This window comes from Amblyomma mixtum, chromosome 10 (assembly GCF_055824585.1).
Source record: "Amblyomma mixtum isolate Tamu chromosome 10, ASM5582458v1, whole genome shotgun sequence".
Classification (NCBI taxonomy): Eukaryota; Metazoa; Arthropoda; class Arachnida; order Ixodida; family Ixodidae; genus Amblyomma; species Amblyomma mixtum.
The window spans coordinates 164,348,212-164,362,056 of record NC_143021.1 but is presented as its reverse complement, the minus strand read 5'-3'; the positions used below and the strand labels follow the sequence as shown (position 1 = coordinate 164,362,056).

Below are 13,845 nucleotides of genomic sequence, written 5' to 3'. Positions count from 1 at the left end.
AAAAATGATTAAATAACACAGAATTTTGTGAAACACAGTCATCGTGAAGACACTAGCAACATATTTTACAGGATAATTTTTAATTTATTCTTAAGAACCAGCACCACATTAGTTGCACAAAGTGGAATTTAATTTACTAAACTTCCCTTATACCAAATGGTTTAATTTAGTTTAATGCGTCGTGTCGCACTCCCAGTAAATATATTCAATGAGAGATAAGCAAATTAATGTGATATTGAAAACAGATTAATGTATTATTTTGTTTTAATATAACTCGTATCTCTAAATTGCGAGGTATTTTTTTATTCCAGTAAACATGCACAGGTTGTAGCGTCTCTCCCACATGGACGTCAAAACAACATTTTTGATTAGTTTTATTTAATGGGGTTAAAAATGCGGCTTGCGATTTTTGACGAAATACGCTGAACGCAAGGAACTCAGGGCACCTTTGTTTTATCTTAGTTGCTTCGCATGCATGCTATAGTTGGATTCGAAACTGCAACTTGAAAACCACACAAAAATACTAGTCTTATAGTCCAGAGTAATGCCCTTTTTCATTGCGAGAGAACTTGGGCAAAAGCTTTAACCAGTAATTGCGGATTTTCTATTGAGTCTGCAAGTGTAGACGGCAAAAAGAAACACTACGGAAGTATTACACATATCCTTACCAACTAGTCTGCAGTGGAAAATTAATTAAGCGGTTCTGATTTCCGTCGTGCATAAGCGGTAAAGGACATATTCCCGAATGCATCCTATCTCAAGTCATATGAGTTCAAACCCGCTGTTAGCCAAAGTAGTGAATCTTTAGTGAGTTCATCTCACCAAAGACGAAAAATTAAATTCTCACCATTCGGCCACAATTCCACTGCGCACGACGTCAAGCAAGCCATTTGGCAATGAGAGTGGGTACACAGAAGTCGTCCTCGTGCTTTTTGGCTCGCTCTCTTCTCTTGCCTAAAAAATAAAGGCGCATGTAGTCAAAGCAACATTTACTACAAAAACCACTTTAACTTCCAGACGTATATCAAGGTAAAAGAGTTTTAGTACTTACAAAAGATCTTGTAGGCGGTACGAACAGCGTCGGAGCTCTCCTAATATATGAGTGTGGCTTTTCGCGTGCACAGACTATGAACGGTGCTAGCTCGAGTGTGCATGCATTTTCCTCGCGTTGGTTGTGCACGTGGTTGAGCTCCGCCGTGCAGTCAAGAATGTCTTATTCCAAGACGAGCAGTGGAGACGATGGTGTGTGTGTGTGTCTGTGGGGGGGGGGGGGGGTTGGCTGGAGGGGAGAGAGTAATTTTCCTTTACACAGGTTTTGTGGTTCCGAGAAAAGTCCTCGAGCTGAAAGGTGGAGACAGGGAGGTGGGGGAACAGCGAAGCGCGTAGCTGCGTGCGAGGGAAAACAGGTTTGAGAAAGTGACAACCAAAAAGAAAAAATAGCGCTTCGCGGGGTGGGGGGTTAGCCCGCTCCCTGGAAAAGGGCACGGCCGGGAGAACAGGTGGGGAGACATTGGACTTGAAGACTTGAAAGAGAGAGGGAAAGAGGCCAAAACACGTGAAAAGGGTTTGGAATTTTTGGAGAATGAGTCACATGGCCACAGGCAGTACAGAAAGCAATATCTACAAGAGAGAAGTGGATGGGAAACACGGAAGCGTCAAAGTATTGCTACAAAGCTGCAGCAAAAGCCTGAAAATTTTGAAGTGAAAAACTTGGAGCTTCAAGATGCATTTCGCCAGAACGACTTGAGACACTCGCGTATTTTGTGGGGCCGTATGATGTGGCTTCTGTTAGTTCAAGATAGCTTAAAATGTTACCACATAACGAAAATATAAAGCAAAAAAAATATCCAAGCAGAATGCGCGCTCTTTCATAGTTTCATGTACCGTACATGCGCCAAACAAGCTTGGTTAACATGCGTCTAACGCCAGTTGTCAGTCGATTTATTCAGTGGTCGTCGAAGAATCCTCAAATTGTTTGTTGGGGTGGAAGTTTCGCGCAAAAAAAGCAAAAACAAACAAAGGCATGTTGAATTGTGGTTCGCAACTACTTTCGATGGTTTTCATCAATAAAGGTGATGTTCGAAAGAAAAAAAAAACCTGCGAGTAAATATGCAAAGACGTGAGCAAGAGCTATATAGCCCCCAATGCAAATTACGCAACAGAAGAATAAAATGGTCAAAAACAACAATTTCCAACACAACGATTTGCAGAAAAGGAAGGAAATAGCAAATCAGAAAACACGGGAAAGGCGCGATCACAGGGCAAGACGTAGGGAAGCGTAGGAATCGCTTAGCACGTGTCCGCGTGCGTTTATGATGCACCCGCCTAATATTTCACGAGCGCAACGCATAATTCGAAATTACGGGGCGACTGCTTCGTTTCTGGACGTTGCTAAAACTGAGCACAATTTCGGTTTAGCGAATGCACTTGCGCTAATCTATTACGTTTGTATCGCGATCTCCCTGAAGCAGACACCAGCTGCGTACTGCGGCAGTGAATTCCTAGAGCGAATAAAAAAAAAAGTGATTTTTTTATTCCAAAAATTTAATCAAAGGAAACTTATTTGATTTTTGTTGAAGGCACCTGTTGACAATTTTTGTTGAAGGCGTGTCGGGTGTAATCTGAACGTTAATTCTGATCAACAGCACTTCGATCGCAATTCTCCTAAACGTATTATTGCTGCTCACTGCGCAACCAGAGTGCAGCTTTTCCAACGGAATCATGGGTAGCTTTGCTCACAAACTGCAAAAGTGTTAGGTTAAAATATAATAATAAATAAAACCAAATCTTTGAATTCGCATGTTTTAGCGCGTTCGAAAATTATGAACTGCCGATATGGTACTCGACAATAAAAATAATTTTGAACCCATTTTAATGGATGACACAATGTTTACCAACGTTTGCCAGTATACTTTGAACACTGGATAAGCGGTGGCAATCCTAGGCCAATATAGCCAGCTCCCGGAAATGGCATAGCCAATTCTGGCAAAGAGTGGAACAACACTGGCTAACATGGCCCATGATAGCCAGGATTCGATGATGGCACAGCCAGCAATGGCAAACAGTGGGGCAATCCTGGCTAACCTGGCCCATGATAGCCAGGATCTAATTATGGCTCAGCCAATACTGGTAAAGCGTTGGACAACCAGGGCCATTGTTGGATGTGCTAAGGAGTGGCACAACCAATATCGGATGCTCACTGGCAACTCTGGGCCTAGTTAGGGCCACGCTTTGCCAGTGGATTTCCAATATTGGCCCGCTGCCGTGTGCTACCTGGGTAGTTTGACATCATCATCCCGGAATGCTTTACCAACCGCACCAAGAAACAGTAAACCAAAGCCGCCGCGGTGGCTCAGTGGTTATGGTGCTCGGCTGCTGACCCGAAAGACGCGGGTTCGATCCCGGCCGCGGCGGTTGAATTTCTTTGGAGGAGAAATTCTAGAGGCCCGTGTACTGTGCGATGTCAGTGCACATTAAAGAACCCCAGGTGGTCGAAATTTCCGGAGCCCTCCACTGCGTCGTCTCTCATAGCCTTTGTCGCTTTGGGACGTTAAACACCATAAAACCAAACCAAACCAAAGCACACCAGAGCTGGTATCAGCCGGCTGGGTCACACCAGATGAGAACACACTATGCCATGTCACAGAACCCATTTCTGAAACCCTGGTCTGGAAACACCAGGAAGGGTAATTCGCCAATTTTTGTTTTGTGCGAGTGTATCGCAGTGTTGTGATTTTGAGATCACCACACGCACATAGCGGATGCACTGTGTAGCTCGGAACACTGTGGCAAGGTAATAAACAACCAGCAAACTTTCGACTGGATGTATTTAGATCTTTTAATAAACAGTCAGTTAAATGTGAACTGCAGGTCAATTAAATAAAAATGCCAAGTAATAAACTGGCAATTAAATGTTAACTGCAGGTTTATAAACAGTCAGTTAAATGTGTATTGCCAGTGAATAAAATGTCAATTTAGATCTATTGAGTTAAATTAATAAACTGCCAATTGGAATATGGGGCCAGTTTTAAATTGAAACTCAACACAAAAAAGTCTATAAACTGTCAATTAAACCGCAAAATAATTCATAATGACGTGGCAATTAAATGTTAACTTAATATGAATTTAGTGTTAATTCACATGCAATTAAATGTGAACTGCCAGTTTATAAACAGTCAGTTAAATATGTGTTGCCAGTCAATAAAATCTCAATTTGGATCTATCAAGTTGAGTTAATAAACAGCCAATAGAATACGGTGGCCAATATTGAAATTTAAAAAAGTCTATAAGCTCTCAATTAAACCGCAATACAATTTATTGCCGAGACTCAATAAGTATTTAATTAAAACTGGGTAGAAATTTTTGTAAATACAAAAACACGATAAATGAATTTTAGATCTTTTCCTCGTGAGCAGCAGCCTGCGTTGCCGAAATCCGGTTACGCATGTCTACGATGGCATATCTGACCATAAGATGGTATCGCTGAATTTCGCATGCGCTCCTGCTACTAAGAGAAACGAAGACATACGCGTAGTCTCGTAATTCGCACGTGCCAAAGACGCTACTATCTGAGATTTGTTGGACAGTTCGTTCTCCGATTTTGTTGCATTAAGTGAATCTAACGATTGCTCTGTCGATGCACTGTGGTGTTTTTTCAAGAGTCTTGCGACGAAGTTCGTGAGTGATTTTGTGCCGCTGTGAAGAAACGAGTACGAAATGCTAGTCCTTGGATGACTAAAGAAGTTATTCAGCTAGAGCGAAAAACAAAAAAAAGTTAAGAAAGTCAACCCGGCTTTCTCCTTCAGCGGCCAACAAAAATAAGCTCTCTGTGCTACGTACGCAGGTATAATGATGCATAAAAAAGAACAAGGACTACTATTTGAACGTTACCATGAACAGCTTTCTGCTCACCGCGCCAGAAAAGTTCTATCGGCATTTGTCTCCTAAAACGAAAATAACAGATAAATTACGTATACATGGCGCAACAATAACGCCACAACCGCAAGTGGCACGAGCTTTTAATAAATTTTTCAGTTCAGTATTCACAAACGATGGTGGTAAGAAACCACATTTTGACTTAGTGTTACATTGTCTGCCAAGTAATAATGTTATTTTTTCTGAAGAGGGCCTTCTCTCGTTACTGCTGAATATCTACAGCCAAAAGTCAACAGGGGCTGATGGTATACCCAACGCTGTCCTTGTTAGGTATGCCGAGTGGTGCAGTAAATATTTATGTACTATGTTCAATCTTTATTTGACTAAAGCAGAACTTCGTTTTGATTCGAAATGCAGTAAAATCGTGTCCATGCCCAAAGGAGATAATTCATCATTACTTTTGTCTTATAGGCCGATATCATTATTGTGTACTTGTTCCAAGGTTCTTGAGCACGTAATTTTTAATCATATCTGGACATTTGTTGAGCATAATAATTTAATCGACAGCAGGAAACATGGGTTCGGAAAAGGACTCTCCACAGTAACAGCACTCCTGGAGCTAACTCACGATTTCCCAACAGCCAGTGACATTGAAAGCCAAATCAACATTATATTTCTTGATTTTGAAAAGGCCTTCGATCGCGTCTCACACCCTAAATTTCTTTCAAAACTAGAACCGCTGTTGGGAAACAATTCTCTTCTTGCATGGATCGAAGCTTACCTATGTGGCCGATGCCAATGCGTAAAATTAGATCACGTGTGTCCTGCTCCTGCGCCTGTCAAGTCGGGTATACCGCAGGGATCTGTTCTCGGGCCCTTATTCTTTTTAATATTTATTAACGACATAGTTCATACCCTACCCGTTAAAATCAAGCTATACGCGGATGACTGCATAATCTATCATGAAATTCACAATTCCAGCGATCAGGCTCTACTTAATAGTGCCTTAGCAAGGATTGCAACCTGGTGCTCAGATTGGCAGATGTCAATAAAGAGAAAAAAAATCTGTTGCAATGACCGTAACACGCAAGAGCCAACCATTAAATTTCTCATATTCTATAGTCAGAGCACTCTCGCAGTGGTAAACAACTATAAATACCTAGGCATAACCATAACATCGGATCTAAGGTGGAATGAAAATATATCGAATATTGTGAAGAGGGCCATGCGGAAATTAGAGCCATGCGGAATTTAAGAACTCTGCGACAATGTACAAACAAAGTTAAACTAATAGCGTACAAAACCTTAGTTCGACCAGTCATAGAATATGGATCAATTGTTTGGGACCCGCACACTCGTGGCAACATAGAAGAGCTGCAACTCTGCAAAAGAAAGAAGCTAGGTTTATATACCGATCATATAGCTGGCATACTTCCGCGAGTGCTCTAGTAGAAAAGGCGGGTTTAGACAAATTACAAACACGGCGTCAGTATGATCGATTAAAATACATGCGCTTGCCGTTTCATGATAAACTAGGTTTCCCAAAACACGAGTACATAGAGCCTGTACACAGACGAACCACCCGATCGCATCATAGCAAAAAACTTAAAGATTATTCCTGTTACACTCAATCCTTCGCTAACTCTTTTTTTCCGAAAGCGGTTCGTGAGTGGACCCGGCTTTCGGCCAGCATTGTAGAATGCCCTTCAACTGAAGCATTTACAAATGCTCTCAAATTGTAACTTACGATTACGGAGTGTTCTTGCGATTGTTTTGTGTTTTTGCACGCAACTTTGCAACATCTATTTTTGCACTTGAGTGCATCTCATTGGTTGTGAAAGCAGCTTGTGCTTTGATTTGTTTTGCGCATGTCACTTACGTTTTTTTTTCTTATCTCCCGCCCCTGCTTGCAGCCTCACTTAAAAGGCTACCAGTACTGTGTAAATAAATAAATAAAAATTACATGCTGCTCGAGGTCATTTCATCGTCGACTTCGACTAGGATGTCATTAACCCACGCTTGATCCCTAACCCACTCTGCCTCTTCCGGTCCCTTGATGTTACACCTATCGTTTTAATTTACATAGCTCGCTGCGTTTCCCTCAAATTAAGTTGAACCCTTTACTTCCGCCTCAACGTTTCAACGCCATACAAGAGTACCAGTAAAAAACAGTTGTTATATACTTTTCTCAAGAGGGATACTGGTAAGCTGCCATTCATGACCTGAGACAACCTGCCAAATGCGCTACACTCTATCCTTGTTTTTTTCGTTATTCTACTCTCGTTGTCCAGACCTGCGGTCACTACCTGCTCCAAGTCGACGTATTCCCTCACAACTTCCAACGCATCGCTGAAAATCGCGAACTGCTGTCTCCTTCCTAGGATTTTAAAAATTAGTTTGGTTTTCTGCATATGAATTTTTAGACCAATTTCTTCCCTATCTCGACCATTAACAGGAAAGATTTTATGCGCACACCCTACGTACCTTCACGCCCTCGGTGTCCAAAGCTACTACAAGCTCCTTGGCGTAGAAGTAGCCCAGACCGCCGTAGATCATGGCTTTCGTGCCCTCTTTGTAGTATAGCGGCGGTGCCGAGGATCCGACGGAGAGGGACACCTCGTTGAGCACGTGTACGTACAGAACGTACGGATTCGCGGTGCTGTCACGGATCCGCAGCTCCTGAAGGCCGAAGTCGGAGCCGACGACGCCTCGCAAGCTGCGCCGGGTCTTGATCCAAAAATCGGCAAACGAGGAGGCGGTCTCGGTAAAGTTGGCATAAGCGGTTTCCAGTCCCTCCGCAGTTAAGAATTTATCGGCTGGCCACAGGACGGTGCGGACATTCCTTAGCTTCTGAACGGCAACCTGCCTGGTCTCGTTGTCAAGCCACAACGCACCTTGAGTCGCTTCCACGGCCACCTGCGTAAAAAAGAGTTGCTCAGACTATGATCCTACTGCATAAGGACACACACAAACACGCGCGCACATGCACAAGCCTTTCTTCTCGTTTGTTTAGTCTGTAAAGTGCGCTTGCTCCCTCAACTTCGCATCGCAGGGAAGCAGTAAGGAAACTATATGAGTCAGTTGCCCTAAAGCGCAACTTCTGAACAAATAGAGACTTCCAGGGTACTGCACTCCGAAAGCACAGCGCGACGCTATAACTGGCATGTGTGCTTCACATAGTAGCCCTTATGACGCGTTTTTTACAGCAACTTCTTTTCCATCTATCGAAAAGACATCAGAAGGTCCTTGGTGCACATTTTTGCACTTTGTCCCCGAATAGTATCAACTGTCGGAAACACGGCCTTTGTTCAGCATATTTATACTGAAGCAAAATTTGTAACCTGCCATTTCAACTTTCGATGGGTTCTAGCCGTGCGCCTTTACCAGCAACGCGTCTAAGCTAAAGGCTGTTTGAACCGTTCCAGATACAATATTTCAGTTGTTGGTCAACTACGTACGCTTCTTTTGTCACGGGCGAGAATTACGGGCAAGGATTACGATGGTTTAACGCCCCAAAATGACTCACGCTGTGCGGGACGCCGTGAGGGACGCCGAAGTGAAGCGCTACGGAAATGTTGACCACCTGGGGTTAATTAACCTGCACTGACACCGCACAGTGCACGGGCCTCTAGAATTTCGCTTCCATCGAAATTCGACCACCACGGCAGGGATCTAACCCGCGTCGTTCGGATCAGTAGCCGAACGCCATAACCACTGAACCACTGCGGCGGAGGCGAGGATGGCTTGTTCGCTTAGAAAGCATTCTACCAAATCACGGGATAAGACTCATGCTAGAAAGACAGTCAGCTCTGTCCGTTGCATGGATGTCGATTGCAGGAGAACACATACGGGTAACTAAACGTACTGGTGCATTTGATTTCCCTCATGGTAGTATAGTGCTTTGGTGTTGCTTAATAAGATTTTTCGTCTACTGAGATAGCTTACCGGTGTACCGTCGATCCATCCTACCGCCTCCTTCCAGTGCGCACTGGGTAATAATAGCTATGAGATTACGTTCCTTCTTTCAACACTAAGATCGTCTTCCTCAGTCAGAGCCAAATATCTGTTTGCAATGACATCCTGAACTGCTCTACTTTTCCTCTTACCGCTAACTTCTCAATGGGCTTCTGCTTCACTCATTTCTGCAGTTCTTTGTTCAGGTCTATGCTAATTCGAGACCTCACCAGTCTGTGGTCGCTACAACGCACATTTCCCAGGATTTTCACATCCTGCACGATACCAGGGTTGGCGCATAGTATGAAGTACATTTCATTTTATAAGTCCGATCATTGGGGCTGTTCCATGTCCACTTCCTCTTCTTTCGTTTCCAAATGAAGGTACCCATGATCCGTAAATTACTTTTTCTCTCCAAACTCTACTAATAGCCCCCCCCCCCGCCTGCTATTCCTGGAACCTATGCCATAGCCGCCTATCGCCTGGTGCCCGGCAAGCTTCTTGCCTAACTTCGCATTTAACTCGCCCATTAGTACAGTTTATTGTGATTTTACTTGTTCATTGTCGATTCTACATCTTCACAGAAGCTTTCAACGATGCTGGCAACATAGATGGATGTAGGCGCGTAGGCCTGCACCACCTGCCACCATCTCGTCAATACTTAGAACTCTTCTATGTTGCCAGCTACATCCTGAGTGATGAGGAATCCCACACCTAGTTCTTTTTCTGCCCGCTATTCCGCGGAAGCACTGCACGTGCCCGCCCCTTTGTAGTGTATACTCCTCATCTGTCCTCCTAACCTCACTAAGCCCATGACATCCCATTTAATACCTCCTAGTTGCTCGAACAGCCTGTTAGGCTAGCCTCACTGGATAATGTTCTAGCGTTATATGTCGCCAAGTTCCGTTTCCAATGGCGGCTGCTCCGGTGCCAAGGATTCTTAGCATCCTGCACTGCGTCACTGGTCTCATCGCCACATTGGTCAGTTGCTACACAGCAGCTTTGGGACTGGGGCCTAGGTTTGATTGGTTTGTTCACAGAAGGTTGTGGCCAAGTACTACACCAGGGTTGCCAAATCCTCCTCTGGTAAGCGAGTGCGTTGTCCCTTCTGGTTACCCAGATCAGGCTGCACCTCAAGCCTGGTTGTGCAATTCTATCGACACGCGGACGTTTTCTTTCTAACCCAGTGGACAATTGCACGGCACCGTGATTCGAACTCCGGTCTATTTGCAGACGGGACGGATGCTGTATGTGTACGCCATTGCTGCACCTCTGTATAAGAAACGCCGAAGCATGAAAGCGTATAACACTACCGACATATTAGGATTGGTCAACCCATCAAAGTTATTAAATAAGCACAAGATCGCAGACATAACGAAATTTAATGACGAGAAAATCGAGGATGCACCAAAGAACGGGTGAGTCTAAAAGCAGTGAAGAGGAAAGTGGTGCAGGCAAAAACCAGATTTATGCCCTAAGCGGCAAACAGCTCATCATTGGCACTATGGATAGGATAGCTAAAATAGCCGAAGAGTTCTACAGAAATCTACACACTAGCCAATGCAATCAAAAGGATATTTAGAGAAGCAATAGCGCATATCAATGGGCCACCCCACCTCTAAAAGAGAGAGGAAGCTGAAGAAATCTTAGAAGAAACTGAAGCGCGGAAAGCTGCTGGTGATAACCAGGTAACAGCCCATGTCTTGAAGGACGCAGGGGAGATTGTTCTAAAAAAACTAGCCACCCAGTATACGCAATGCCTTATGACCTCGAGCTCACCACAAGCTCCGAAAAACACTCAAATTATCTTAATTCATAACAAAAGAGACGTCAGGGACTTAATAAAGATCGATCAACTTACTGTCCGTTACCTACAAGGCCTAAAAGGCAGTTGGCACTGAGGTAATCGCAAGAGAGTAGAATCAGGAACAACCTTGCACTTCAGACAACAAAAATCAGGGATTCTTTCATAACTGATAATTGAAAATAGGCCATGCCCACACTGGTAATAAAGTGGCAGAGGAATGCGCCGAGTATAACCGACCCCTAGCATTTATTGCTTACGAGAGATCATTAGACTCTGTGGAAATGTGAGCAGTCACGCGGGCGTTGCGGAATCAAGATGTAGAAGACTCATGTACAAACACTAGATGATATCTCCAACGACTGCGCAGCTACCACAGTCCTTCATGAAGTCAGCCATAAAATTCCAATAAGGAAGGGTGTCAGGCATAGACACACTATCGAGCCAACGTTATTGACCGGCTCTTTGCAGAAGGTGTTCCGAGGCCTGGATTGGAAACAGTTGGGGATAAGAGTTAATGAAGAGTACCTAACTAATATTCGATTTGTTGATGACATGCCTTGCAATGCCATTCAGGAGATGAGCAGCAAAGTATGACCAATGAGTTCAGTTTCGGAAGGGAATAGCAGTTCAGAATTGGTAGCGAGGTGCTGGAAGTGATAATGGAATATGTCTACTTAGGGCAGGGAGTGGCCGCCGATCCGGATCATGAGAGGGAAACAGAACAAGAACGCGGTGCAGCGCATATGGCAGGTTCCTGCAGATCATGAATGGCAGTTCACCAATATATCTGAAGAGAAAAGTATACAACTACTGTATCTTAACGGCTCTCATCTATGGGGCAGAAACGTAGAGGCTAACGAAAAGGGTTCAGATTAAGTTAAGGGCAACATAGCGAGCTATAGAAAGGGAAATGAAAGGTGTAACGTTAGAAGACCGGAAGCGGGCAGAGTGGGTGAGAGAACAAACGCGGATAAATGACATCCTAGTCGAAATCAAGAGAAAGAAATCGGCTTCAGCAGGGTATGTAGTGCGAAGGCAAGATAACCGCTAGTCCTTAAGCGTAACGGACGGGATTCCAAGAGAAGGCAAGCGTAATAGGAGAAGCCAGAACGTCAGGTGGGCGGATAAGATTAAGAAGTTTGCGGGGATACAGTGACCGCAGCTGACGAAGGACTGGGTTAATTGGAGAGACAAGGGATAGGCTTTTTCCCTGCAATAAGCGTAGTCAGGCTGCTGCTGATGATCCAGCGTATTCATTAACAGCCCTAGCAAAGAATGAGCAGATGAAATAGTTATTGAGAGTGGAATGTCACGTTAGATTTCTGCCGCGTAGCGTATTGTGTAGGAAAATAAATATGAGAAATATCTGCCTTAGAGTGTCCATTAATTAAGTGAAACAAACCTCAGAGGCAAAACTATTTCTTCAGATCAAAGTGGGCAATTAGCCTTTTAATAGTCACAATAGATATTCAAACGCTTTCACAAATGACATATAAGATCTGCCTTGTAGCAAATTTCAATCTGGCTACTGCTTCCAAGTGCAGCGGCACCAGATAATAGTCACATAATACAATGTAGGAACTTCAATAGAGTCCTAAGCCATCCGCTGAACAACAGGTGCCGACAGTTTTCGCTTTCATCTGTGAAAAACAAAATTATAGGCACAGCTCGTTACAAATTAATGTTTGGCGCAGGTGATATTTCTTGGAATATAAAGCCTGAGATACTTAAACTCCTTTACTTCAGTAGCACTATTCAAAACATTTCTTCGCGCTTCTACTCAAATAACGTTATGCTCTAGCGAACCTTCAATATCATTCTGAACCGCCCACCATCCATAGTTACATTAAGTACAAATTTACAATTGACTAGCACAAAATGAAACATTGGTTAGTTATGTTTCAACTAAAACAGAATGTTTTTTTCGTCCATATATACAGTTCCTTGCGAATTTTCAATTCAATACTGTCTTCAGATATTATATCATTTTAAAAAAAGGCTACGCGCAGAAAGGAGCTGTCAGCGCGGGCTCATAAAGTATTCCAATCATGCGATAGAGGCCGTCTTAATAAAACGTGGAGCAACCTTCTGAATGGCGGCCAAGTGACTGTCGACGCGGCGACGCTCGTCCAGCGAGAAGTACGCAACCGTGGCCATCGCGGACACCAGGAGCCTGTAGCTGGCCTCGACTTGACTGGCGCAGAAGAGGGGCCGATGCTCTTGTGCCCGCTCCTGGTTGCCGAGCAAAACGAGCAGGGCAGCCGCAGGGTCCCCCACGGCCGCGTACGCCCGGAGGAAGAGCAGAGCCAGGTGCCGGCGCACAGCGTCATCCTCGGCGCTGCCGAAGATCTCAAAGACAGCCTTGAACAGCGCCATGTCGCTCACGAGCACCATGTCGTCCATCGTGAAGGGCGGCTCGATTGCCAGCTTGGTGTTTATGGCATCTGTGATGTATTGCGCATTCGTGGCCTCCGTGTGACGGCCCAAATCGCGGAGCGGTAGCACGGCGGGAACGCGGGTCTTATGTGAGCGCGGCCGCAAGAGGATGTCGAAAACGTTCTTCAGCATATCGTAGTCTTTCTGTATTCTTCCAGGTGAGGGAAATACATTTGCGTTGTTATTAAACAGCCAGAAGAGGTTGCTGTAGGCTGTTTTGAAATATATCTCCGGTATCTGTCTGAACATGTTTCGCCACTGCACCATGAGGTCGTTGGGAGCAAGAAATAGGCGTGGCTTCTGGTGGTCGTCCGCAGTACTCGGGAGCAGCTTCAGCGAGAACCAGAGGTTCACATTCCAGTTGAAGGCGAGGTCGAAGAGCACTTCACCTGGACCGAGTTTATCGCTGGGATCTTCCGGCCATGCGAGACCATGCTCGCGCATGAAGTTCTTGAGGACGCCGATTTTCGAGTCCGTCTGCGTCATGCAGCTGTTGAACATGGCTGCTGCTTTCCTCCCCACGGGCAGCTGGTGGGCGCTCTTGCGCAGTGTGTCGGGTAGCTGGATGAGCCACGCCATGACCATGTCCATGAGTGCCGAGCGGGACACTTCGGAGAATTGCTTGCGAGGTGCCCATCGGCCGCATACGTGGGCAGCGAAATCGTCGCACGGGTCCACATTCCTGTCCAGATGGCTCTCTATGAGATCCCTGCGAGAAACACCGGAGATGTTTCAGTAAGGTACAGCTATGTTTTGTTACAATTACCTGTGGC

General features: G+C 44.7%; 1 protein-coding gene across 1 annotated transcript in view; it reads right to left on the bottom strand.

The window, feature by feature from the left end:
• Positions 1-13,573, bottom strand: part of LOC149327604 (uncharacterized) — a 40,136-nt gene extending 26,563 nt beyond the window's left edge. Inside the window, exons 1-2 of the mRNA XM_089564926.1 lie at positions 12,722-13,573; positions 7,360-7,791 (exon numbers count right to left, since the gene is read on the bottom strand). Of these exons, the coding sequence (XP_089421052.1) occupies positions 7,360-7,791; positions 12,722-13,573 (1,284 nt within the window). The remainder of the gene's footprint in view (positions 1-7,359; positions 7,792-12,721) is intronic.
• Between the last annotated feature and the right edge of the window lie 272 nt (positions 13,574-13,845).